Source organism: Cygnus olor, chromosome 9 (assembly GCF_009769625.2).
Source record: "Cygnus olor isolate bCygOlo1 chromosome 9, bCygOlo1.pri.v2, whole genome shotgun sequence".
Lineage (NCBI taxonomy): Eukaryota > Metazoa > Chordata > Aves > Anseriformes > Anatidae > Cygnus > Cygnus olor.
This window is the reverse complement of record NC_049177.1, coordinates 16,901,247-16,927,436: the sequence shown is the minus strand read 5'-3', so window position 1 is coordinate 16,927,436 and position 26,190 is coordinate 16,901,247. Positions and strand designations below refer to the sequence as shown.

Sequence of the window (26,190 nt, the reverse complement as noted above, 5' to 3'; positions counted from 1 at the left end):
GCATCCTCCCCATCCTCGCAGCACCCGCATGGCGCAGACACCTGCACGATTTGCTGCCACGTCTCCTACCAGCTCCTGCCTTTATTCAACATCAAGCACGGGGATTTGGTGCCCTGTGGCCACCGCATCCCAACGGGGCATGCTCCAAAGAGCCACTGCCGTCCACTGGGGCACAGGGATGGGAGGCTGTGGGTCCAGCAGAGTCCGCGGGCACCGCAGGGCCATGGGGTCAGTAGAAGAGGGGCAGGAACAGGGCGGGAAGGAGCAGGGCCAGGGGGGTGGCGTGGGCTGGGGGCGCGGCATTGCGCTGGCGGCAGTTGGTGTAGGGCTCGAGGCAGGCGGCATAGGCCATGACGTGGGCAATGTAGGTCTGCTCCTGCACCCCGCGGAAGAGGTAGGCCATGGGGCCCTTGGCCAGGATGGCCACGTCCTCGCCCCCGTGGGATTCCGAGGCGAGGGGCACAGCGGACTGCTGCATGTAGTCGTAACTCTCTGGGGGATGGAGAAGGGGGTGAGCCGGGCGGTGGGCCCCATCCCCACCCCACCACCCCCACCACGGCCCTGAGCACTCACCAGTGATGTTCTCATTCACATCAGGCCGGTTGCTGCCCACATAGCCCGGCCCGTTCCCATAGAGGATGGATGTGTAGCTCTTCAAGTCGGTGGCTTTTAGGGGGGCCAGGCCTGGGGAGAGGAAAATGGGGAGCAGGTTTTCAGCCCTGAAACCCCCACATCACCACCCCGGAGCAGACAGCACCCGGCGCGGGGCTACCCCTGCTCTTGGTGCCCTACCGAAGATGGAAGTGCCACGCAGGGTGTAGCCACCGAAGGAGAAGACGTGCGAGTGGTCAGCGGTGACCACGGTGAGAGTGTCCGCCTCGTCCGTCAGGTCACCCGCCCGGCTGATGGCGTTGTCAAACTCCACCGCTTCCATCAGCGCCCTCTTGGCCATGCCTTCGTGGTGCCCGTGGTCGATCCTGCCGCCTGCAGATGGGTGCCCGTGGGGGATCAGGAACCACCACAGCCCCACAGCACCCCACGAGGTGGGCCCTGCCACCCGCCTGGGGACCCCAGCCCCGACTTACCTTCCACGAAGAGGTAGAAGCCCTTGGGGTTCCTGCTCAGGATGGTGATCGCCGCCTCTGTCATCTCCGTGAGTGATGGGTCCAGGGTTTTGTTGCGCACCGGCTCATACTTCATGTCCATGGGCTCAAAGAGACCTGGCAGAGGGGACATGGTTGGAACAGCCTCGGCACCTTAAAGTGTCCCAGTGGCTGCCACGTCCTGGCGCAGGGGACATTTGTTACCCATCAGATAATTCACGTTGGGGTCTGCACAGGCATTCAGCAGCTCCGTCCTGTTCCAGACATAGCGGGCGCCCTGCGGGTGAATCCCAGAGGGATCAGTGATGCCTGGCCCCATGCCTGGGGCAGCGGTGAGCGGAGGACTGTCCCCCTCCATGTCACCCACCTGCCGTGCTTGCAGCCATATGTCGATGAGGTTCAGCATATCATTGCGCATCCCTCTTTCAGTTTCATCATTGGGATACTCGGGGTCCGGCGTCCCCGCAGGGGTCATGTATTTCCGACCACCCCCCAGAATCACCTGGGGGGAGACGAGATAGGCACAGTGTTCATAGTGATGTCCGGGGGGGGGATCTTCGCCTGCTTCCCCCCACGGGTGGGCACTCACGTTGATGTCCACGTTGCGCACCAGCTGCCAGGCGATGTCCTTGCAGCCCTGATTGATGGCCTTCTGGGGCATGCTGGCATCCGCGTACCAGTTGCGGTCCACCACATGCGCGTAGGTCCCCGAGGGCGACGCATGCTGCACCCGCGTGGTCGTCACGATGCCCACCGACTTCCCTGTCCCACCAGACCCCACCATGGAGCCCCACACCATTGGGAAGCCCTCGGTGTGACGTCCCTTCTCCCCACCGCCCTGTGCCCCACGCTACCAGCTTTGCGGGCTCGCTCCAGCACCGAGATCACTTCGTTGCCCTTCGTGGTATTGCACTGGGAGTAGCGGGCAGCAGCGCTCAACCCCAACGTGTTGTAGTTGCTCTTCACCCCGCACAGGTAGGCTGTGGCTGTGGCCGCGCTGTCGGGGACCTGCCGGTCCACGCTGTACGTCTGCAAAGGACATGCAGAGCTCGCTGGCACCCCGTGCTGTACTCCTGCACCCCTGGGTGCTGCTGTGCCAGCAGCCCCGTGGACATCACCGTGGCCCCATGCTCCGCACCCGGGGGACTTACCTTGGAGAGAGCCGTGTAGGGGAAAGAATCCAGGGCAAGGGGGGTCTCAGGACCCAGCTTCCCCTGCAACTGCCCTTTTAGGATCCGGGTGGCTGTGATGCTGGGGATCCCAAAACCTGGGTGAACAGCGAGGGTTCTGGTCAGCCTCCAGACCAGGCGCCCCCCTGCTCCCCGCTCCGCAGTGCGCCGGCTGTGGTGGCAGCCCGCCCGCCGGCGGTGCCAGCGGGACTCACCATCCCCAAGGAAGATGATGAGGTTTTTGGCTTCGCTTGTCCTGGGCTGGATCTTGAAGCTGGCCTCGATGGCCGCGGCTGCCTGCTTGTTCCAGAAGGATGGGTCCTCCTCCTCAGCTGGGAGGGGGCAGCACCCATCAGTGCCAGCGCACTCAGTCCTGGGCATCCCCGTGCTGGGGTCTCTGTTGGGCTCCCGCCCGTGGGAAGACTCCCCACAGAGGAGAAGGTGCATGAAACCCATGGGTCAGGGTGCTGGTAAAGGTGGGGGGAGCCCATGCAGACTGCACCCACCCAGGAAGGCAGCAGGGTGGCAACAAAAAGGGATGCAATGGGAAGAACTGGCTGCCAAGTGGGATGGGGACAAATGCACAGGGGTAAAGGGGCTACAGGCACCTCACACAGTCCCTCCTCTGCCCAAAGACCAGCAGGACCCTAGCCCCACAGGGGAAAACTAGCTCAAGTTCCCCCAAAAAGCAGAGACAACCCCCACTAACCCTCCCAGCTCCCCTCCACAAGCCCTGCACTTTGGCCTGCCCTGGGGCAGCCAGGCTGGCACCACACATCCCAGGACGCCCGCTGCAGCCAGCCAGCTGCCTGTCCCTGTCCCTGTCCGTGTCCCTGTCCCCATCCCTACCTGGGATGACAGCAGCACCAAGGCCTGTCCAGAGGCCCAGGCAGAGGGCGAGGGGTGCCAGGAGCTGCATGGTGGGATCCGGGCACCTGCAACCCCCTCCGGCAGAGCCTGCCTTTCTTGTAGACCTCGGGGGGACTTTGAACCAAGATCAATCTTTGTGGGGTTCAGCATTTCTCAGATAGCCTGGCGTCCTTCCAGACAGTTGGCACAAAGGCCGTGGGGATGGGCCACTGGCACCTCATTGTCACCCCACCTTATTGCTGGGGTGGGGGGGACACGGAGTGCAACCAGAGGGACTCACGGTGCTCCTGGCAGCTCCGTTTCTGGCCAGCACTTCCCAGAGTAATAAATGCACGGATGGGGACTGAAATGCCCTGCGCAGCCCTTGCTGGGACAGGACCAGCCCTCGTGCCAGGCTGTGCCTCAGCAGCTCAAAGCTGTGCAAACGCCCTGCTTCATCCCTAGGGGGACATGGCAGCCCCTCGCCCTCTCCTTCACCCCAGTGCCAGTCCCAGTGGGAGTGAAGGGCCACAACCTGGGGAAACTGAGGCACAGGGCAGCTCCTTAGGAGGCAGCCACAGCTGCAAACCCTCACAAGGCAGATGAAGACAAACATCCTCTGTTTTATTGCATCCCTCGAGCCCAGCCACAGCAGGGACCGGGCACCCTGGGTTGAAGCAGGGCTTGGGGGGGGGGGGTGTCTCTCAGCCCCCCACCATGTGGGCAGCCACGCAGAGGGCCAGGAGGGCGAGCAGGGGCTGGGGGGAGCCCTGGGTGCCGCGGGAGGCCTTGCGGGGTGCCCTGCACTGGGGCTCGCCTGCGTAGGGCTCAAGGCAGGCGGCGTAGGCCATGGCGTGGGCAATGTAGTGCTGCTCCTGCACACCGTGGAAGAGGTGGGCCATGGGGCCCTGGGCCAGCACCACCACATCCTCCCCGCTGTGGGTCTCCAAGTCGAGGGGCACGGCCGCCTGCTGCCTGTAGTCCTTGTCCTCTGTTGGGGGGAGCAGGAAAATTGGGGCTGGGGGAAGCTGCCATCACCCCAGGGACACCCGAGCCACATGGTGGCACCGGTGCCCATAGGACATTGTCCCCCCACTCCGTCCTTTATCCCCCACCAGGCTCCTACCCACAGCAGGGAGGCTGGCGGCTGGGCGGCCCCCGTCACGGACGCTGTATCCTGGCCCATTGCCGTAGAGGATGCTGGTGTAGGCTCGCTTGTCCTTGGCCTTCTTGGGGGCCAGCCCTGGCACGGGGAGCAGGGAAGGGCACTGTCACTCCCTGGCACAGCCACCGGTGGGGGCATGGCAGGGGGTGGGAGCAGGGATGCCCAGCGCTCCTCCCCGGGTCCCACCGAAGATGGAGGAGCCGCGCAGGGTGTTGCCCCCGAAGCTGAAGACGTGGGAGTGATCGGCCGTCACCACGGTCAGGGTGTCGGAGGGTGCCGTCAGCTCCCCCGCCCGCGCCACCGCCCGGTCCAGCATGACGGCCTCCATCAGCGCCTGCTTGGCCCGGCCGCTGTGGTGGCCGTGGTCGATCCTGCCACCTGCACGGGGAACGGGGCCGTCACCGCCTCACCACCACCCCCTGTCCCAGTCCCCTGGAGCGCTCACCCGCTGCCGGGACCCCCTCCTGCCCCCCACCCAGGGTGCCCGGACTCATCTTCCACGAAGAGGAAGAAGCCGTTGGGGTTCCTGCGCAGGATGCGAATGGCTTTGTCCGTCATCTCCACGATGGACGGGTCCGTGGAGGCATTGCGGTTCAGCTCGAACTTCATGTCCTTGGGCTCGAAGAGACCTGGGGGGCGGGGAGCAGGGCCGGAGGCTGCTTCATGCCCACGCCAGCACCCCCGGGGCAGGGTGGCATTGCCAGCGGCGAAGGCAGTGATGCTCTTACCCATGAGGTGGCTCACGGAGTCCTCATCGACCGCATCCAGGCCCTTCTTGTCCCAGACGTAGCGGGCGCCCTGCCAGCGACAAGAGAGCCGATGGCGATGGCATGTGCTCCGTGCCCGGACGATGGCAATGGCGCCGCGTCCCCTCCGCGGTACCTGCTTGGTGCTGAGCCACTCGGCCACCAAGTCGCGCCCGTCCCTCCTGGTGCCGTTCTGAGCCGGGTCCTCTGGGTATTCGGGGTCCGGGGTCCGTCTGGGCGTCATATACGCTCGCCCGCCGCCCAAGATCACCTGCGGGGAGCGGGGAGCTGCCAATGGCACAGGGGGCAGAGCACCGAGGGGTGCAGCCCCCCTCCCGCTGTCTCTCACGTTGATGTCTGTGTTGTGCACCAGCTGGTAGGCGATGTCCTTGCAGCCGTCCCGCAACGCCTCCTTGGGCATGTCGGCGTCGGCGTACCAGCTCCGGCTGACCGAGTGCGCATAGGCTGCCCCGGGGGACGCGTGCTGCACCCGCGTGGTCGTCACAATGCCTACGGACTTGCCTGCAGCATGGGACAGGGTTTAACGGGGTTCCTATCCGTGCCGTGCTGGGCTCTGAGATGGAGTTGCCCTGTCCCCCCGTACCCGCCAGCCTGGCCCGGTGCAGGATGGAGTCCACCTCGTTGCCGAAGGTGGTGCGGCATTTGCCGTAGGCGGCCGCCCCGCTCAGCCCCAGCGTCTTAGCATTGGTCTTCACCCCACAGAGGTAGGCAGTGCCCGTGCCGGCGCTGTCGGGCACCTGCCGGTCGATGGTGTAGGTCTGCAGACGAGCGGGGGTGAGCGGGGCCCAGGGCAGCACGGCTGCCCCCCCGGCACTGTCCCTCTCACCTTGGCCAGGGCCACGTGGGGAAAGGTTTCCATGGCCAAGACGCTCTCCTCGCCCGAGCCGCCGGCCAGCTGCCCCTTGTAGATCCGAGCTGCCGACACCGTGGGCAGCCCCATGCCTGTGGGTATGGGTGACAAAGGGATGGTGCTGGGGACAGTCCCGTCCTCCCCAGAAAATGCCCAGGGCTTGCCATGGCCACCCATTTTGGGAGGACGTGACCTGCCGGCCCCGTCCTCTCGCCAGCAGCTTGAGGACAGCTTTGTCCTCTGTGTGCTGCTGAGCCTGGCCCCACGGGGGACACAGCACCCGGTGTCCTGGTGTCACCATCCCCACGGCTCTGAGCTGCTGGCCTCTGGGAGAGGCCCTGGTGGCCCTGGGCACCCAGGCCCTGGGACAGCCGAGGGGAAGGAGGTGACAGATGGGAAACTGTTGCACTCAAGGGAGGGCACACGTCCTGCGGCTCCCCAGCCCCGGGCACTCACCGTCACCCATGAAGAGGATGATGTTTTTGGCTTGCCGAGCAGCTGGCTGCAAAGCCAGGGCCGCATCCAGCCTCCTCCTGGCCCCTTCATTCCAGTAGCCCGGGGTCTTCTCGGCGTCTGGAGGCAAGAGCAGAGCCAGGGGCGTGCGGGGCCCCAGAGACGCGCCCCCCCCCCCCCCCCCCCCCCCCCCCACCTCCCATGTTCCATCCCCATCCCTCACAGCCCCCTTCAAGCTCTCACCTGAGGCCGCGGCGGCGAGCGGGGCGAGGAGGAGGAGGAGGATGCAGGTCCCAGGGGACAGCAGCCGTCCCATACTGCCCACCCTGGGGTCCCTCCCCGAAGGCCACCTGTGTCCAGGGCAGGGGGGGGGACAGCCCTTTATGGCCCTGCCCTGTCCTGCCGGAGGGCTGAGCCCCTGCTGCGGGTGAGACGACGGGCTGATAACATTCAGGGACATCTCCCAGCCCTGCCCTCCCAGTGTCCCCAGCCTTCCCTGGGGGCACCCATTCCACCCCCCCAGCAAGGCAGGACCTCCAACGTGCCCCCGGGGAGCTGGGTGGCCCTGGGGCAGGCGGGGTCCCCGAGGCTGTGCAAGTACCTGGGGCTCTCCAGCTCCTCGCAGGGAGGAGGGGACCCTGTGGACAGGCAGGGAGGGCGCAGGGCAAAGGGCTGTTTTTGCAGACACGCTGGGCTGGGCTGGATTGGTCTCGTTTCCCAGAGAGACAACCCGAGGAGGGGACGCCGGGCTGAAGGGTAGGGGAGGACACCTTGCTGTTGGTGTCAGTGTCCTCAGGTCCCCTCTCCCGGGGGACACCATCCCATGGTGCCTGCTGCAGAGCAGGGGCACAGCTCGGCGTGGCAGGAGAGCAGAAAATCCACAGAGGAACAGACTGATGTGACCCCGACCCTTGCCAGCATTTTGGGAGAGGTGACACAAGGATGCCAGGGTCATGGCACACAGACGCACTCGGGATTCCAGTAGCCCAGCCCCTGGTACCACAAGGCACCGTGATAGCTCGCCAGCTCTCTAGGTACGTGCTGTACCCAGCCCTGATCCACCCCAGGGCCCAATCACCCATCCTGACCCGGGTAACCTGGGCTCAGCCAGGTCCCTGCTGCGGCAAGAGGCAGTTGTGTCCATGCCAGGGCCACATCTGTCACCACTGATGATGCGGAGCAGAGTGCGGTGCCTGTGCTCCTTCCCTGCCTGGCACGATGGAGCTGCTCCCCCTCCCAGAAATCGATCCCTCCATCGGTCGCTGCTCACAGCTGCCTGGACCACGGGGTGATGAAGCGGAGGCTGACAGAGCAGCGAGCACCATGGGGACAGTGTGGCTGATGGATGAGGCACCCCACAAAGCCATCCTCACCAGACTAAGCCGTAACTCCCAGGGCTGCCTCAAGTGCCCGGGATGTCCCCGACCAGGGATGAGGGCAGCTGAAGGGCTGCTTGTGTGTGTTAGGAAGGATGCAGCTGCTTTCACCCACAAGCCCATCCTGCAGCCCGGTGCCAACCCACGGCCACAGGGAGCATCAGCTCTGGGGGCTGGTGTGGGACCAGGCGGGTTGGGGACACAGGCACCAAGAGACATTGGTGCTGGGCTGTGAGGGCTGGGTGCTTCTCTCCCACTCAGTAGGGAGAAGCTGGGACACGGCGCATGTTCCTCGGTGTCCCAGGACAATCCACCTGCGAGTGCCACAACGCGCCGTGCTGGCAGCAGGCAAAGTGCAGCCTCAGGCAGGCGCAGAGCCTGGGACAGCCCCGGCTCGAGCCGAAGAGTCCTGTGTGGGATTAGGCTGGAGGCCAGGGTGCAGGAGGCTGGAGCAGTCACGCCCAGTGACTGCCAGTGGGGGCTCAGACTGAGGGATTAGCCGCCGCAGCGCGGGCCGGGAGCACGCACCGTCTCCCTGATCCCCACCTCCAGCTGAGCAAATACCAGGGCTTGGATTTCGCAAGGCTCTGGGATGCGACAGGGGCACAGGAATCCCCAGGAGATGAGTTACGGCAGGACTGCTGGCTGGAAAATGAGGCAAAATAAAACCTGCACACAGACCCAGCATGGCTGCTGACCTGGCTTTATTTCACGATACACAGCCCAGCCAGGAACCCTCCTGCGCAGCCCCTTGGCTCCCTCCCCATCAGCCCACCCAGGGACGAGCACCCAGTCTAAAGCAGCCCTTCCGCTCCCAGGGACACTGGTCCCTCACCCCAGTCACCCGCAGTGGTAAAGGCTGGGCACCCACTGCCTTTAAAAAAAAAAAAAAAAAAAAAAAGCACAAAGCTAAAAATATCTTTTGAGTAGAAATACTCTGTCTGGGGAAAGCCCTGGACCCTGCTCCCAGCCCGCCAGGCTGGGTTAAAATCCAAACCAGAAATAAAATGACAACGGTTTTAAAAACCAAATCCCCAGACTCCTTGTGGGTCCCCTCTGTCCCCCGCGGGTGCCGGTGTGGTGTTGGGGATGAAGGTTGCAGCAGGAGCAGCGAGGCAGGGCACGCTCACTTCTCCGAGCTGGGTCTCTTGAGCAGGGCACTGTACTTGAGGGGGACGCCCTCTGACTTCAGCACGACCTCCACCAGCGTGAAAATGGTGATCACCTTCAGCAAGGGCAGAGAGAGAGAGAGAGAGAGAGGAGAGGGTTTCTCAGCGGGTTGGCATCAGACCAGGGTTTGGTTTGAGTCGCGCTGGCTTTTGCGCCTGTGCTGTGGCACCTGCACTGAGCATGGGGCTGCACGCAGCAGCTCCGAGAGCCCCACAGCTGTGCTGCAGAGCCAGCCGGGGAACCCAAAGCAACTGAAATGAGCCTCCCAAAAACACACCTTCACTTAGCCCAGCCTGGTCAGGCCCCGATTTGTCCTCTGCGTGCTCGGGGCAGGAGCAGGGGTGGCTGCGCCCTTGCCTTTAGGTCCCCATCTCCCTAGCGCCTGCCTGTGTCTCGCTGCAGAACGCACGGCATCGCCAAATGCAGTGGCCTGGCCGAGTGCCAAAGGCGAGCTGCGGTGTCCCCAAAGGACACCGAGCGTTTTCTCGTCATCCCATAACGAGGGAATGACCGCCTGTGCCTGTACAGCGAGAGAAGACCCGGGAAGGGGGCATATTTGGTTGAGAGGGATGCGAGGGAATCAAGACTGGAGAAAATCAATTCCTCCTGCTCAGGAATGCGCCGCTGCCTGCCGCCGCCGCCTCCCTGCCCCCCCCCCGAATCGATCTCTTCATGCAATTGTGCAGATTAGAAACGTAAATCATCGATCAGCTCTGCTCCCAGCGTGGGGATAACGGGCTGGCTGGGACAGCGGGCAGGGGATGCATGCGACCACCGCGGGGCCATACCCTGGCGTGTGCGGGCTCAGCCCCTGCTCGCAGCCTGCCACGTCCCCAAGGCCCAGCAGGGCCATCGCTCCTGGCTTTTAGTGAGGAGGAGCAGGCACGGAGCCACCTGGGGTAACCTTGTCCTCCCCGCTCATCCAACGCCTGCTGCTCCCGATTCATCATTCCAAGCAGGAGAACCTCACCGAGGCTTAAACGCATCAAAGGGGGCAGCGAGGAGCGAAGCCCAGAGAAATCCTTCTGCAGCCGGCTGCGCACATCGCTGCAGCAGCCCCCCGCCCACCCCGGCTGGCAGGAGCGCATGGGGGAAGACCCCCATGCCTGGGGGGGTCACGTGTGGATTATCAGGGCTCTCCCTTGGCAATCCCGCCTCGTTGTTTCGCTGAACTGCCAAGGAACGGCATGATTTCACATCAAACATCACAGTCTTAGCTCTGCTTCGTACTCAAGCCCTGGTGATCTCCTGAAGTTTGGGGCAGAAGGAGGTGATGTGTGGGGTGGGGGCCCACGTCTCCCCTCTGCAGTGGGGCGGCCAGCCCAGACCCCTGCCCGGCTTCCTGCAAGCAGCCTTCCCACTCCTGGCTGGGGTGAGCCAAACTGGGAAGCAGGTGTCCAGGGCTGGGGCCAGGCTGGAGCAGGGGGTGCTCAGTGCCACGGTGCCAGAGTGATGGCTCCTGCCCTTCAGCGCGGCTCCTGGGCAGTCCGGCTCATCACAAGGCTGCAGGTTTATTGACTCGGGGATCTGCTGGCTCAGGAGAGTTCAGAGCATGCTCCCCAGGGAGGCTCTGGTGTTTTCTTAGGAGGCGTGGAGGACTCATGGAGGGGTTTCCCCTATTGCTAAGTGTTTGCTTAACCAAAATGGGCCCTGCTCATGCAGGGGCATCATTTTTCTTGTGGGTCCCTGCTAGGGTATAAGTGATACCCACTCCTGTAGGAAAGGAGGAGCTGAGGCCACTTCAGACACATCCAGGGGCTTCTCTGAGCCAAGCTGGGAAATAAAAGCGCAGCTCAAGAGGAGGCCAGTCCTGCAGAAAGGCTGCGAGAGCCAGGGAGCTCTGCTGACTCTGACCCCCCCGAGCTGGCAACATCTCCCCTTGGAGGGAAAGGATTTTCCAGGACACGCATCGTGTCAGCTGGAGGGGTCAGCCTGGCCCTGCATGGAGAGTCCTCTCCAGCCAGCCCAGAGCCCTCAGTGCAGGACAGGGTTGAATTCAGTCCTCCCATCCCCGCCCAGGCAAAGATCAAGGCAATCAACACAGCTGTGATTTTACAGCTATGCCAGACAAAAGTTGGCAGAGAGGCACCACTTAATCAAGCCAGACAAATGCGATTGCTCCCTTTGATTGAGTCACCAAGTTAATAGATGACAGGGACACAAGAGAGAGATTTCTAGATGTTGTTAAACCATTTGACACTGCATCTCAGGAAGTCTGACTTAAAAAAAAAAAAAAAAAAATTGCTCCAATTGGGTCTCAGCCCTATCGCACGGGCAGAAAAAACCCGATGGCAGGGCTGTGCCAGCAAGGGGGGCAGGGTCTAGACAGGAGCTGCCTTAGGTCTGATCTTACTTAACATCTTGATCATCTGGAAGGAAGAAGTAAACAGCACGGTAATTAAATTCATGGAGGAAACTGGACTGGGAGGCAACACACACAGTAGATAGGGCAGAGTCTGAAGGCAGTGGTGGGGTCAAATGTGGGGGCAGCGATGGGGTGGAGGGGGCTGGATGCAAGCCCTGCTGGGAGAGGAGATGGAGGCTGAGGTTGGGCTCGCTGGGATGGGGACACAGAGGGACAGCAGGACTGTCTATAGGGCAGTCATGCCTCCCAGAGCCATCCTTGTGAAGATCATGGGGTCCATGAGTCGCACACAGCTTCCACGCCTGCCCCATGGTCTTATGAGTCTGTCCTGTGCTGTGGGGTCTTACCTGGGACAGAGATTCTTGCTCCGGCTTCTCTGGCTCCCACATGAGTGTCAGCTCCGGCTTCCTCCCCACCTTCTGGAAGTGGAAGCCCAGCAAGGGCAGTGCCTGCAGGCAGGGAGCACGTTGATAGCAGCCTGTGGCCCCCAGCACCCTCAGCCCCGCTTCCCCCTCGGCTGCGGCTGTGATGGGAGTGACGCTGCTTTTGCCCAGCACGCTGCATAAAGTCCTCTGCAGCTCTGTAACAGCCGGGATGCAGCAGCCCATGAGTCTGAGCTCAGCACGTAAATCAGGAGCTGCTGCGATACACAAACAGCCCATAGATCACGCTATATGTCCTGTTTAAAGATGTCATTGCCAGCCATATAACCAGGTTATTAAGAGAAGCTGCTGTCACTAACCGCAGGTGCTGGCCTACAGCAGTGCTGTCACAGCCCCAGATATACCGCGTGATTAAAGAAAATGAAAATCAGCCTCTCTCCCTTTCCTCCCTTCAGCCCCACGTGGATCTCCATCCTCACAAATCTGCCTTTATCCCCTTTTAACAAGACTAGATCACCCGCAGCACGCTGCAGCCGCCTCTGGTGAGGCAGCAACGGCGCTGCCAGCGTCAGGCAGGCAGTTACGGCGAGTCACTTACGTTGCAGTAGATGCGCTTCTGGACTCCAAACTTCAGCACCAGGACATCAAAGGCCTCGTTCAGTACGCCCATCACCATGGCCTCAGACTCCAGAGGACCGCACTCCTGCCGGGAGACAGCGCAGTCACTACACCAGCGTCCCCACCCGGCTGTGTCCACGGGGAGCCCCATCTCACTGTGCAGTGTCTGGGGGAGCTGAGCGATGCGCACTCAGCGTGTCCCCTCTCTGCTGGCCTTCCCCCTGGCCAGCTGGAGAGCCAGGCAGCCAGGCAGCCCTCTGCCCTGGTGGTCTAGGCTGAGCCTTCATGGCGATAATTCAACAAACACCTCAGGGGAAGACGTTCCTGGCTCCTACCCTGACGAAGATGGCAAAGAAGAGGTCAGCGCTGAGCTCCTGCACCCTCTTGGAAGCCATCTTGCGGTCGTTGCAGTGGTCTGCTTGTCTCTGGAGGGCATCTTTCTCCAGCTTGATGGGGGCGCTGGCACCTGAGAAGGAGACAAGCGACAACATCAGGCCCATATTCCCTCCTCCAGAGATGCCCCACAGCAGCCTGGACCCAAATACCATCTCCCATGTCCCCGCTCGCCGAGGACACCCCTGTGCCAGGGAGCTGCCCGGTGGGACGCAGACCCCAAGCACCCTGCACCCGTGGCAGGCGAGGCAGGGACCCAGGAGCCCTGCCTGTGTGGGGGCAGCCCCCTCCTCCCCTCGCAGCACCCGGTGCTGCTCGGCGCGGCGGCACCCACCGAGCGAGGCGGAGAGCAGACGGTGCACGATGACATCGGCGTAGCGGCGGATGGGCGAGGTGAAGTGGGTGTAGAAGGGCACGTTCAGGGCGTAGTGGCGGAAGAGGGTCTCGTCCTTCAGGACGCCGGTGCAGAAGTACAGAGCCATCTGGAAGGGGGCGAGAAGTCAAGGGAACGGGGTGAGTGAGGGTGGTGGATGGACCCTGCATGGAGCTGGTGGGGTCTCAGGCTGTGAGACAGAGCCTGAGCAGCTGATGGTCCCTCACCTGCTGCTCCGTTTGGGCTGCAGAGAGACAAGGCGCGTGCTGCAGGAACTGAGCAGCACAGGGGGTGAAGACCCAGCAACCAGTAGCTGCCAGCAGACCCATGTCCCCTGCGCTCCTCGTGCAGCGCCAGGCACCCTGCAGGGGTTCACCCTGGCTCGCCCCAAGGACTGCATTGACCTTCAAGCCACGCGTGGGTTTAAGCAGCCTCCTGCTTTGACTCAGGCCGTGGGGCTCTTTCACAAACCCCGTGTGTGCAGAGGAGCAGCGTGAAAGGAGAGAGCACAGCTCATCCTGTGCCTGCAGCAGATGCTCTCCCCGAGCAGCTCCGTGCCAGCCTCTTTGGTTCTGGGTCTGGCCGCAAGCTCTGCACACCCATCTCCTCTGCTCGGAGAGCACCAGGGGCTGGGATGAGCAGCTCTGCTGCCCGAGGAGGAGGAGGAGACAGCCCCGCTGCCATCCCTGCTGCTTCATCCCACGATGACAGCTGGGAAGCCGAGCGGCTAGAGTGCCCAGCTAAACCAACACCTGGCCCCGCGCCTTCCAGCGGCCTCTTCAGTGGGAAGCTCTCCTGGCTGCACCGCCCCTGTTATCACACACGTTACAGCTTTTATTTTCACATCTGTGAAACACCAGCCCTCGGGGCTGGGAAAACAACGGGGCCGAGCCCAGGCGGGGAGGGGAGGCTGCATGGGTCAGAGGGGTTGCGGAGGGGTCACGGCACAGTGGCGATTGAACGAACCCGTTTAAAAATCAGAGCAAGTGATTTAAAAAAAAAACAGGAGTAGCCAGCTCTGATTACAGAGCCGTCCTGGGATCCACGGTTTGGGCAGCTGCATCCTCGGTTCTCCAGCCCAGCAGCGCAGCCAGCTCCTGCTGAGCAGCTCCGCACTGATCCGGGCAAGAAAATAAAGCAGGTTAAAAAAAGCAGCATCGGTCCCGGCCTTATTATGAGACCCAAGAGCTGGGATAGGAGCTGAGATGGCTGCCAATTTCCACAACCCCGAATTAAATTGTTTCTGATGGACTTCACGAAGTATGGTCTCCACTCAATTAGCTCGGCTCCCTCCGAACGAGGCTCTGCGCGGTCGGGCAGGGACACACGCTAGGCTCTGGAGGCTGCTGCGGGGGAAGACAAGTGCCCTTGTGCTGACAGACAGCGCAGCGTTACGGGGGGGTTCCAGCCACTGCTGCCAGGCTCCTGGGCAGAGGGGAGGAAGCTCCCCACAATGCCAGGCAGGCAGGGAGGGATGTCCAGAAGGCAGAATGCACCTGTCTGATAGCACAGGTCGAAATTTTTGCTATGAGAAACCACTGGGAAGCGCCCATCCCTGCCCTACACCCGGCAGAGAGAGGCACCCCGTGTCTTGTTTCAAGCTGGAAAAGACGCTGCTTGCTTCTTCCCAAGAGATGTGCTGGCCAAACCCCGCTGCGGCTGGGGCCAGGCCTATTTCTGACACCCTGTTGACAGCTCACGACCCTCACCGAGGCTACGAACAGCTTGGGTACCGCAGCAAAAACACTCCTCTGAGCTGTGGCAAGGTTACGCACCGCAGGGAGCCCAGTCTGACACTTGTCTGATACCTGTCCTCAGCACCACGACAGAGCTATCCGGTGACACCAGCCCGACACAAAGCAGATGTTTTCCCATTAACAGATTTGACCCACAAGTGGTCTCCAAGCTGGGGGTCTGATTGCTGCGGTCCCAGGAGAACCGTGAAATAAATCAGCCCCAGCCAACCAGGGGCGGCTTCGCTCTTATGGACAGATTGAATCCCCGAGTGACTGAGCCCCTGAAAAATTATACGTCGCTGCTCTTTCATCTGTTACGAGCCTCCTGGCGTGGCAACCCAGGCGCTCCCGCAGACACACACGTTACCAGTTGCTCCCCATCTCCTCCTCCTCCACAAGGCTGATGCCTTGACCACCGGCATGCAGCAAAGATGGAAGATTCAGGGTGACGTGAGCACGGGTTCAACCTGTGGGCTGCTTGTTATGGCTGGCTTGACTGCAGCCTTGTCCCTGAAACACCAGCTTCATCACTGGGGGCTGAGACGTGTGCAGGGACATGGGTCACCCCTCGGCGCCCTGGGCCCCTCCACGCCATCTGTCACAGCGATGGCTCAGCTCTCGACACCGGCACGGGCTCTTGCATCTCCACGCTCTGCAGCTGCCAGCACGCAGATCTCTGCTCTCCCCCATTAGAGGCCATGGAGACAGGCAGGATGGGGCTGGTTTTCCTTCCCATCTGCTCCAATACCAGGGGCAGACAGCAAAAAGTCCTCTTCCCAGGGAAAGCTTCCGCTTTGTGGCTGCCTGCCCCTTCCGAGGGGCGCTGACACGGCTTTGCACTGCCCATCCTCTGCACTCAGCAGTAGGAACAATAGTGGGGATCTAAATTGCTTGGGGCTTTGGGGGAGCTGTGAGCGCTTGCCCACCAGTCCAGCTCACAGCGAGTGTGGTCAGGGAACGCGGAGTGCAGAGGACAACACCGTCTCTGTCACCCTGGCAGCCCCACAGTCCTTTACAGAGCAGAGATCCTATGGACACACCGCTGCACGCACGTCCTGGATCAGATTGGGAAGTGGCCCTGAAGATGGGAGGGGAGCATCTGTTAACTTGGCTGATGGCTCTGGGCAAGCCTGGCACTCCATTTACAAACCAAACAACGCCTCAGCTAACGGCCACGTGCATGTGCTCATCCCAGGATCAAGACAGATTTGCGCTCCTTCTGGCTCATGCACAGCTTTCAGCAAGAAGAGCATCCCATCGCACATCAGGGCAGGCAGGAGCAGCGCTCACCACCCAGAGGCTGTCCTGCAGGGCCGGTGGGCTCAGCTGCAAACTGGGTTTTGGCTATTACGCGAGCGTGCCAGACAGCAGGTCTGCCAGGAGAGAGGGGACTGCGCAGCACACCTGAACACAAGGGCACCTTCAACGTCTGAGGAGGTTGTGAGCCTAGTTCCTGCCAAAATCCCGTGTCTTGTGGAATATCTTCTCTAAAAGCTCCCTCTCTTATTTCTTCTTCCCCAAACTGTTACCTACTCCCCAGAAGACTTCATTTACTGAGCCTTCATACGTCTTCACATACTGCTTTAACTTGTTAAGACGTGGCCCTGTGAATGCAATAGGCACCGGGAGGTATTTCAGAGCACGCCCGCCACCTCTCTGATCACAGAGAGAAGAACTGAGCAAGTCAGTGGGTCCCAAAAAGCTCGTCTCCTCCTCCATGTCAGCACAGAGCCAAGTTCCTTCCGCCTTGCTCATCCCTCCCAGCCAGCAGCTGGGCTTGCTCCAGGTTTGCACCAGTCAGCAGGACCACGGAGAGACCCAAGGGAATGCGCGTCACCTGTTAGCACTTTCCACCAGAAAAGGAAGACTCGACAGAAGGGACCAGGACAAACCAAAGCAGGACACAGGATGTGGGACAATGCAGCCAGCTCCAGAGGACACTACCTACAAGGCAGCACTCCTGAGCTGAACACACACACAAGGAGGTGATTTACTAAATGTTTTTGGTCCCCAATTCCGCTTGCAAGCATTAAGTCACTAAAGTACAGCAGGACTTCAGGCAACTGCTAATGAGTAAATGGAGCAAATGAGCTAATTAGAAGAGTGACAGTGAAATGAGCGATGTTGGGAGGATGATTCATTCCTGCAGCGATCAGCAGGCCACAGCAGAGAGACCGTTCCAGCAACATGCCCCTTTTCCCTGTGGGGTAGGACTTCCCTCAGAAGAGGCTGCACTATGCCCAGCTGCAAATACAGAAAGGCAGATGCTCCACAAAAACTTTTTTTTTGATGGTGATAAGCACCCAAGTAAGTGTCCTGAGCTGCAGATGCATCAAACATGACAATCACTGGGAGCAGCACAACAAGCCTCCCCTGCACAGACCTTTACAGAAGGTTTCTTGGCCTGGAGGGAGACCAAAGGGTTTCCAGAGTTTTCCTGCTTCTAAGAGCATGTCTGGCACCAAACTGTGATCTGTGGCCAGTCCCACACCGCTGCTTTGTCCTGACTCCTGTCTCCTTCTCTGGACAAGAAGCCAGTTTGGATACCATGACATGAGGAGCTGGCACAAACATAAGCCAGCTCTTCATGGTGCCCACTGGGTCCTTCTGAGTCTGCTAGTGTCCTGCATATAACTTCAAAGTGTAAAACGCTGAAACCCCACAGGGGCACTGTGGGGCACGAGGAAAGGCTCAGCCTGACCCTGCCATCCAGTAAAGCTCTGCTGCCCGGGGGATATCCGCAATGCCAGCTGCATGGGGCTGAAAGCACTAGTGGAATCTGCTGGGAGCCCCACAGCACTGGGATCAGCATCCATTCGCTCTCCCTCTACGAAATGATGAGCTATGACAATGCAGAAAGGGCCAGGGTGAAGATGGAGCCACAGCAGAGAGCTACAGCAGATGTGTCTGACAGCATGGTGCGGGTCTTACCTGCATGGGCCTGGAGAACATGTTGGTCAGCACTTCTTTCCTGGCTTCGGAGTACTTGTCAGCCCCAAATGTTTCATTTAAGCTTTTCTGGAGGAGAAGAAGAGACAGTTTTCAGTCCTGGCAAGCAGTGGCAGTAGGGGGAATCAGACGGATCGTACTGGGGAGAACAGCAGCTCATCCGAGCCTAATTCCTCTTTTCCCTGCAAGTCCCCTCGTAAAACTAAGAGCCCACGGAAAGCTGGGTTTTGCTCTGGTCCCATCAGGCAGCACAGCCCCACCAGGACTGCACACAGAGCTTCTGAGCACTGAGCCACCTCACGGGGCTGCAGGCAGGGAGCACAGGGACCGCTGGCTGCCGTGCAGCATGCAAGAGCGCTCGTAACCCCTCTCCTGACCTGTGTCTGGCTCCCATCCAGACACCGAGAGCTTCAGCACACGCAGTAATGGGACCCTGGGGAGATGTGGGGATGGGAGGTCACCACCTGGGGCTACCAGCAAGGAAGGGGCTGGGAGAGTTCAGAGCATGGAAGAGGAGCTGAGCGCGCAGCCCCGTGTCTGCTGACATTGCTTGGTCACAGCCAGCGAGCGGGGAAAGCAGTCCCAGCCGATGGAGGGGCGTGAGGGAGGCCAGCGGGGATGTGATTAACGGAGGATTATCCACAGTCCAGTTGCAACGAGTAAAGAAAATCCTGGAACCTGCGCTGTTCAGCTGGAGTTCAGCCTCGGGACAGAGGATCGCTCCGATCCTTCCCATGCTGGCTGTGCCTGACCTTTCCCAGCACTGCTGGGAATGTCCTTCCCATTCCCCGTTCCCTCCCCTCCCTGAGATGTTCAGCAGTCCAGACAGAAACACCTCCTTACAGAGCCACCTCCCCTGCGGTACAGAGCAAGTGACCTGCCCAGGATCTCCCAAGAAGGCAAAGAAAGGAAATCTGGGTGTCCCAGCAGGTGCTCCTGCACCGAGACATCCTTCCTATTGCTCTTCTTTGCATAGAGAGGAGGAACTTGGGCACTTGCAAGGTCTCCTCACCCCGCTCCAAGCTCTGAGCCCAGCACTGCCTGAGCAGGACAAGCTGGGCCACCCCTGCTCAGCACTGGTGGGGTCAAGAGGGAGTGAAGGAGGTGTTTTGTTTCGGCATGGAAAAGCTACTGGCTCAGCTCGGACTCATCCAGAAGAGCTTGGTGGAGCCTGGGGTGACTGCACGGGTGCTTTTTGTCCTGAAAGCCCTGCCTGGCCCTGGCACTCCTGCCCTCCTTCCTCCCCTTCTCTCAGCAGCAACGCTCTCCCACCAGCGCTGCAGGGGCTGGAAGGACGGTGGCCTCTCAGTGCTCCTCGCACCGCTGCCTCGAGGGGGAGCAGGGAGAGACAGGGCAGGGGATAAACCCCACGCTGCAAACACACCGTCACACAACCGCCCCCCCTTCGCCCCTGTAGTCCCCACCAGGCCAGCGCACTCACGTGCAGGGTCCCCGCAGTGCTGAAGTCGATGTCGAGGCCGACTTGGTTGCAGAACTCCATCAGGTCTTTCAGCAGCTTGGTCTGGGGCGGCGGGTGACGGCGAAGCAAGGCCTGCTCGGGGAAGGAGCGGTAGATCTGATGGGCCACGGCCATGTTCGCCAGCAGCATGAACTCCTCCACCAGCCTGCAGCAGGAGAAACACAACCCCGGGTCCCGGTTAGAGAGGGGATTCCCCTGGGACGCGAAGCGATTTATTAGCTACTGGCCAGTCCAGAGCAATGGGGACTAACAGGACACGGGGGGATGAGGGAGCAGCTTGCAGTGGCTGTTAAAAATGAAGATTAGATGCGAGACTGCAGCAAATCCCCCCCCAAATTCTCACTTTCTAGCAGCGGTTTCCCCAGGGACTCGGAACAGCCTGCCTTACTAGTACAGGCAGGCAGAAGTCAGCGATAAATTGACAGCTTAAATTAGGATAAAATAATCTCCCTTTAGGTCATTTTATCTCCTGAAACGCTCGACAAGCAAAACAAATGCTGTGCAAGAGATAGCACGGAAAACAAACACGCGCCGCTCTCTTCTCGGTCCAGAGCAAACAGCGTCTCGTTGTTTCCATCCCAAGACCGACATGTGTGGTCGGGGCCCGCCACGCAGCCCTGCCTCCGGCATCCCGGCGGTGCAAGGACCCTGGGTGCTTCTCAGTGGGACCTCCTGGGGGTTGTCCAGGCTGGGCTGAGCTCCCCCCTTCTGCCTCCGGACTCACTGAGTGGAAATCCCCAGGGCTGCACGCTGCAAAGCGAAGCAGCCCCAGCGCTGGGGATCGGCTGTGGAGCATTACGGGTTTTGCTGCCCGCTGTACGGCCGTGCCGTGGGAGACTTGTTTTAACTGGGCTCAGATAAGCAACGAGATGTGCTTAACCGGGCTTCCTGCTATTTGCTGCACGTATTCCCAAGGCTCCTAACCGGTCCTAATTGCCAAAAAAGATAATAGATTTCCAGAAGTAACCTCAGGCTCCACGCAATGCCCAAGCGAGCTATTACTGATGACGCCAGCTCGGCCCCACTGCCGCCACGTAGCAGTTTTGTAGGGCTGCCTTAGGGCATCTGGGATGGAGCCGGCGTCCTGCAGCCCCCTGCCCCTGCCGGGGGCAACGCCCTGGTGGGATGTGCAGGGTGCTGCGCTCCCGGGGTACGTGCTCCAGCTGCCATGCGCTCCCAGCCCGGGAGAACGTGCCAAAAACTCGAAAGAGAAAGGAAATAATTAAAGACGAGCCCAGTGGAGGAATCAGCACACGCTGGTTGTAATCAGCAGTGGAAATGCACATCTTTAATGGGAAGGAGGTCCCTTAACAAGAGCTTTGTGGGCTCTCCCAGCGCTGGGAAGCTTATTGCTGCCGAGAGGCCAACGTTTCAAAGCCTTTTGGGAGGGCAAGAGGGACACGCTGTGGCACAGGCAGTGTGGGGAGGCACAGCCCAAATGGGAAGGGACTGATCCCGTCCCCTAAGGCACCAGCTGGACGGCAGATGCTACCAGACGGTCACGGGATGAGGCAGCACGGTCAGCGTGCCCGCAGCCCCACGCAGGAGTGCCGGGGCCGTGCGTGCTTGGGATGGGCGACTTCCAAGAGGGCCGAGCACAGCTCTTGCTGCTCCTGTGCAGCTAAGCCAGCAGATGGCAACATCGGTCCCTCTATGGTCACCGGCGCCTTGGGGCTGTGGGACAGCACGGCCCAAGGGTGCTGGGCACCCCGGCTGCCCCAGCCATGCGGCGCCCAGGGGTGGGTGGCCAGGGGGCTACAGCATCCCCGTCTCACAGGTGTGGGTGAATCCAGCAGCTCTCACCCAGCCACCGCGCTCGCAGACGGCACGTGGGGACCAGCGCACGCTTGCAGAGCCCAAGGAGACGTGCGGGGCTGTGCCAGCCCACGCTCAGACCTGGGGAGGCCTTTCTGCCCCAACCCAGCTCGTAGCAATGAGCAGCGAACAGCACGGGCTGCGAACAGATGCACACATGGGCAAAAGCTGCCCATGGGGTCCCTGCGCCTTCCTCAAGATGCGGCCTCGAAGGAATGAGTTGCAAAACCATTTCTGAAGACAAAGCAATAAACACCTGTGAACAGGACCTCCTCTTGGCCACAGGCACAACGTGCTTATCTCATGTCCTGGAGATGAGCACCACCAGCCAAGTGCTCAGGCAGCCCCCCTGGTTCTTCTTCCTCCTGTTGCTCGCAAGTGTGAAGCCTTTACCTCCTACCTCTAGCGACACTTAGGGCTGGATGCAATTTTCACCTGATTAATAAGTTTTGTTTTACCATTTTAGGGCTTTGGGCTTTTAAATCTTCTGGGCATATCCTCGTTCTGACATTGCATCTTCTGAACTGAAGCTAATACCTGAGAGCCTTCCTGTCAGAGACGCTTTTCCACCCAAAGGAAAACCAAGAGATTTTTGCTCCGCAAAATCCCTCCCTCTCTGTTCTGCACCTCCACACCTGGAGAATCAGCCCCATGACAGCATCAAAGACAGCCTGCATTGAGACAAGGTACCTAGCGCATGGGCTGGATTGACAGCACGGGCAGGAAAACCTTACTGGGAAGCATCCACGGGCTTTGCACCCACGGCAGGGTGCAGGACATGACCACAGAGGTTCGGAGTTGAAAAGCTCCTCATCTCGTTCACTTGCCCAAGGCAGGGGCAGGCTTTGGGAGACACAGCTGGGGTTTGCCCTTGCGAGGAGCAGAGAACACAGATGAGGTGTAACACAGAGGACCCTTCCCAGCTCTAGATCATAGAGGGGCCAGCACCGGCTGCTATCTGCACCAGCAGCCACGCTGCCACCCCGTAACTCATCGGGAGGTCAATGACAAGAGGGTTTTCTTTTTTTCTTCTTCTTCTTTTTCTTCTTTTTTCTTAGAACAGCCGAGCTCGGAGCTTGGCTCGGTGCGGCTGGCAGACAGGAGCGCAAAGAAAAATATTTCATGGCTAAAAAAAATGGAGACAGAAAGGCTAGTCCATCTGAATGTGCACCGAATGAATCCCATGTGAAATGCAGCCTAACGCCATCGCTACAGTTTCCTCTGGATTAGCTGAGCTATCCTTGGCTCCCGCCTCCATAAAATCCCATAAACAATCTGATCTGAACTTTTGCCCTTTCCGTGCTCATGCGAGGTTTCCTCCGCCGTCCCGCAGAGCGGGCTGGGGGCTGGCAGGTGGCTGTCCCTCGCGGAGGTGCCTGCAGATACCAGCTGTCCCGCTCGCCCGGGCTGCAGGAGGGAGCGTTTCCAAACCTGTTCCATGCACCATTTAGCGCGTGCACATGTGAGAGGGAGGGGAGGGAGGGGTGGGACGGCTCGAGGGCTCTGAAACGTATGTAAGCATCTTCTGCCGGCTCTTTCAATACCCAGTTTTTGCTCATGAATTATGGGCTCGGTGCAGGAGTTAGTGGGTGAAACTCTATACCCTGCCTTATGCAAGAGGTCAGCCGGAGTGTATGGGTTTCAAAAGAACTCGCCTCCGAGTCTCAAACGTGATCAAAGCGTGCCAGCTCCTACAATCCACCAAGACTGCAGGCTTCTGAGATGGTCTCAAAACACAGGACTCGGTGCTTTTCAAAGCACCTTAAATGATGATGGCCACGGCTTGTGCAAGGCAAATAAGCACCTACCAAACCACCCAGCTGAGAAGGACTGACGACACCTCGACAGCAGCCCCAGAGCCAATATGCTGGGCTGTACCTCTTCTTGCACAGCTCCTGACAGAGCCGGGCATCCTTGGGACATGGGGAGAGGAGCTGTACATTCAGACACTGGAGCTGCTTTAGTACCAGGGCTATTATCTGCTCTGTAAAAGGTTAGCTAGACACTTTCCAATCCCTTGACGTCAACCTTGAAAAACTACTCGCATCCTCAGTGAGTTGTTTTGTTGATGGCAAATAAAATATTGGCTTCTCATGCCAAATCTCTGCAGAGCAAAGCAGGGCAACTTACTGTTTGGCTGCTTGCTTCCATGGCAATGTGGCCAGGCTATCCAGCAGCCATCGAAGTGCCCACTCTCCCTGATTAACTTGACAAATGACATTAGCTAAGCAATGTTCGCCGCATGGAACAGACAAGAAGTACTTTGTTTGCAATGCAGTAAGTGCAGGAACAAGGCAGGCAGCTTGATTAAAGTGAAGCGACATTAAAACATCTGCCCCTTCCACCAACCAGCCTAACAGACCCGCAGGCTTCAGAGCAAATGACAGCGAGGTACGGCCGCACAAATGAGCCCAGCTCTTCCCCCGTGCCTTCTCCTTCACCTCCCTCTCCTCCTGCAAGATGTAACCGCCGGCTGCATCCCAGGCGATGGAAATGTTCTCGTAGCTGAGGCGCAGACACAGAGAAACCCAAATCACCACCTAGCTCTCCCATGGGAGGGTTTTTCTTACTTTTGGCAGACTGGAGAAGTTGGTCCCCTCTCCATACGTAGCTCACTGGGGCAACCTGCTCCCAAAGGGACAGAGCTGAACCGTCCTGAGCTGGAGTCCAGCCACTCAGGTGAGCTGCCGCCAGGTAAACCCCAGTATCTCTCCAGCATCACACTCAGGCCAAATGTGACCGAATCATTTCTGCAGAGGTTACCAAATTTCTTTTCCCTATCCCACTACAAAACCCCATCTGTTCATTTCCATGCCGTCTGCCCCTCAAAGCATTTGCTCCCCCTGCACAGGGAACAAACCTTTTGCTGTCCAAACTCCTTCCCAAGCTCTGGGTGACTGTGCAGATGAGATTTCTGTCCCTGCTCTGTGCTTCGGCCAGACATCAGGGCCTCTGGTTTCTCAGCCCACTGCTACATGTCTGCTTGCCAGCTCCATGCCGGATCCAAACAGTGAAAGGGCAGAAGAGCTGTGAAGGCATCATGCTTGGTTTGCATTTGAATTGAACATTGCCATGGGAAGCTGATGCACAGAAAAGGAAGGCCTGGCCTGTTCATGCGTATCTGGGCAGGCTCTGGAGACACTGACGGATATACATCCCCTACCGAGGGCACTACATCGCTGAGAGCCCTCCCTCTCTGCTGGCTTGCAGGGGATTATCGCGGCAGCGCAATCTCATAACAAACAGATCTACAGCCACCTCCTGGGAATGTGACTCTAAATCCTGCTGTGCTCACCAAGAGAAAGTCACCTTCCGCAAAAGGCTGCGAGCAGCACTGCGCACCGCACCGCACCCCACAGCAGCAGCAGCTGCCGAAGGAAAGTGGTAAACAAACAGCATCACAGTTCTCCAACACATCCTCTCCAAAGCGTTCAGTCCAAAGATGCTGAGTATGGTACGACTTTTTCTTCTTTTCTTTAAATCACGTACGTTTGTTTTTGATTACAGCTCTTCCACGAAGCAAAGGAACTCGATAGGTTTCTATAAAAGCCCTTCTGAGAGGAACATCAGCTAAGCCTGCATCTCCTGAGAGTGCAGCCTATGACAGAACCATGCTCTATGGCAAGTAGCTGGACTGCAGCTTGCAATGGCCCTTTTCCATCAAAATCCAGCAAGAATGGTCTACCGTCCTCCTAGTGACACTCTGCCTACCCAACAAACAGAAGCATCTTCAGCCATGCACTGCTGCTTCAAGAGTTATGAAAATTAAAACCCCTGTTTTCCAAGAATTGGATCGCAGCATTATACGTGAGCCTTACAATGTTGGTGTGGAGATCACTTTGCCAAGGACAATGGCCAAAAGACCAAAAGCCCTACAATTTTGAAAGAAAAAGGAGTAAAAGGCAAGAACACCGGTGGTTCCTGGCCTGATGAAAGTCATTTGTGCTCCTTTCACAGCTAGTGGTAGCCTTGAACAAAGCAGAGCTGAATAATGGAATTACTCCACTTTCTGAGATTGCTCAATTAGCTCTTGCTTAAAACTGTTAACATTGAAACTTGATGAGAATAGCAGCTCTGAGGCAGTTTCAGATTCATTTCTTACTAAGCTAGAATGGCTTTTCCCTCTAATGAACTCCCTTTCCGGGGTATAATGAATGCCCTTTTTATTAGCTATGGTGCCTTCCCAGTAATGGATGCCTAAAACACAAATGCACGGGAGGGCTTTCTGAATACAAATGTCATTTACTGGCCACTCTCGCACCTTTAGACTGGGAATGCCATGATACCACTCCCTTCACTTTATCCAAATTAAGTGCACTACAGTGGAAAACTTTAAGCTCCCAATCCTGAAGCTGGGCCACCGAAGGCATTTGGCATGATTAGGAATTAATTGCTTAAAGCCTGATGTACCGGGTTTGCACACAGGGATTTAAACCGCAAGGCAAAACCTCAACCATTTGCCTTATTTCCTTTGAAATTATTGACAGGGCTTTACACAGAAGAGCTGACTTCATCTGGCAGCACAACATCAGGCCAGACGTCGGAGCGCTGAGGGCAGCACAAGCGGCCACGGGGCCTACAGTGCCTCTTGGTACTAGGCCGCGCCGATGGCAACTGCTCTCCTCCTGGCCTCGTGCTCCTCAGCCTCGCCTGAGATCTGTGTGAAGGGGATACAGGCAAAGCCTGCTCCTGTCCCAAAGCCTCCCAGTCCCATCTTGGCCTAAGCGGTGAACGAAGCGGCATCTAATCGCAAAGAGGCTTGCAGAGGACGCGGTCTCTGCAGGCTGTGCCTCTTCATTAAACGTTAATATGACTGCAGTCTGCTCCTTTTCATGCAAATTGGCGACAACCTTCAGACACCTGGCATGAAGCTGAAGTGCCCCTCTGTGCCAAAACAGCATCTTCAGCTCCCGCGGGCCAGGGAGGAAAGCTTAGAACAGCACCCACACCCTCAACCACACAGGACATGGAGGCCCACCTTCAGCAGCTCCCTCAGCCCCAGCTGCAGCGTTCTCCAAATTTTTCTCAGGACTACCAGATTTTTGAGGTCACTGCGCCTAAGCATTTCCCCGTGGGGAAGACAATGTAAAGGGTTTGCAGTCCCTGTGTTTAGCTCCAACAGCCGTGCAGCTCGGGATTCCCAGCCCAGCTTCCCAAGGACCCGTATCAGATCCGG

At 59.2% G+C, this 26,190-nt stretch overlaps 3 protein-coding genes across 6 annotated transcripts in view; all 3 read right to left on the bottom strand.

The window, feature by feature from the left end:
• Positions 1 to 85: 85 nt before the first annotated feature.
• LOC121075046 (intestinal-type alkaline phosphatase-like) lies at positions 86 to 3,333 on the bottom strand. 2 transcript variants are annotated; one of them, XM_040567863.1, is made up of 11 exons: positions 3,122 to 3,333; positions 2,488 to 2,604; positions 2,255 to 2,370; positions 1,958 to 2,132; positions 1,693 to 1,865; positions 1,471 to 1,605; positions 1,308 to 1,380; positions 1,086 to 1,220; positions 793 to 984; positions 574 to 684; positions 86 to 492 (listed from the first exon to the last, which is right to left on the bottom strand). In XM_040567863.1, exons 1-11 carry the CDS (start codon positions 3,189 to 3,191, stop codon positions 230 to 232), a joined length of 1,560 nt encoding a protein of 519 aa, XP_040423797.1. In that variant the 5' UTR covers positions 3,192 to 3,333; the 3' UTR covers positions 86 to 229. The 2 variants fall into 2 exon arrangements, with proteins under 2 accessions (XP_040423797.1, XP_040423798.1); XM_040567864.1 differs by lacking the exon at positions 3,122 to 3,333 and having other exon boundaries at positions 2,488 to 2,755.
• Positions 3,334 to 3,347: 14 nt separating this feature from the next.
• LOC121075045 (intestinal-type alkaline phosphatase-like) lies at positions 3,348 to 6,806 on the bottom strand. The gene is given in 13 exon segments (XM_040567862.1): positions 3,348 to 4,112; positions 4,252 to 4,364; positions 4,473 to 4,666; positions 4,783 to 4,915; positions 5,015 to 5,084; positions 5,169 to 5,303; positions 5,382 to 5,554; positions 5,637 to 5,811; positions 5,880 to 5,995; positions 6,360 to 6,476; positions 6,600 to 6,696; positions 6,698 to 6,745; positions 6,747 to 6,806. Coding segments are annotated over 13 exon segments (2,178 nt in total). The 3' UTR covers positions 3,348 to 3,365.
• A 1,617-nt stretch (positions 6,807 to 8,423) lies between these two features.
• Positions 8,424 to 26,190, bottom strand: part of DIS3L2 (DIS3 like 3'-5' exoribonuclease 2) — a 192,380-nt gene continuing 174,613 nt past the window's right edge. For all 3 annotated transcript variants that reach the window (XM_040567859.1, XM_040567860.1, XM_040567861.1), the window contains exons 16-22: positions 19,161 to 19,344; positions 17,702 to 17,788; positions 12,996 to 13,143; positions 12,604 to 12,734; positions 12,249 to 12,353; positions 11,615 to 11,716; positions 8,424 to 8,957 (exon numbers count right to left, since the gene is read on the bottom strand). In XM_040567859.1, the coding sequence (XP_040423793.1) occupies positions 8,859 to 8,957; positions 11,615 to 11,716; positions 12,249 to 12,353; positions 12,604 to 12,734; positions 12,996 to 13,143; positions 17,702 to 17,788; positions 19,161 to 19,344 (856 nt within the window). In that variant the 3' untranslated portion in view covers positions 8,424 to 8,858. The remainder of the gene's footprint in view (positions 8,958 to 11,614; positions 11,717 to 12,248; positions 12,354 to 12,603; positions 12,735 to 12,995; positions 13,144 to 17,701; positions 17,789 to 19,160; positions 19,345 to 26,190) is intronic.

Bases quoted from the DNA above. Each gene is read 5' to 3' on its own strand.
- LOC121075046 (XM_040567864.1), bottom strand. From the start codon at position 2,728: ATGGGTTTCATGCACCTTCTCCTCTGTGGGGAGTCTTCCCACGGGCGG. The intron at 2,371-2,487 runs GTGAGTCCCGCT...CTGTTCACCCAG, and splicing joins CATCATCTTCCTTGGGGATG to GTTTTGGGATCCCCAGCATC. The intron at 493-573 runs GTGAGTGCTCAG...TCCATCCCCCAG, and splicing joins TGTGAATGAGAACATCACTG to AGAGTTACGACTACATGCAG.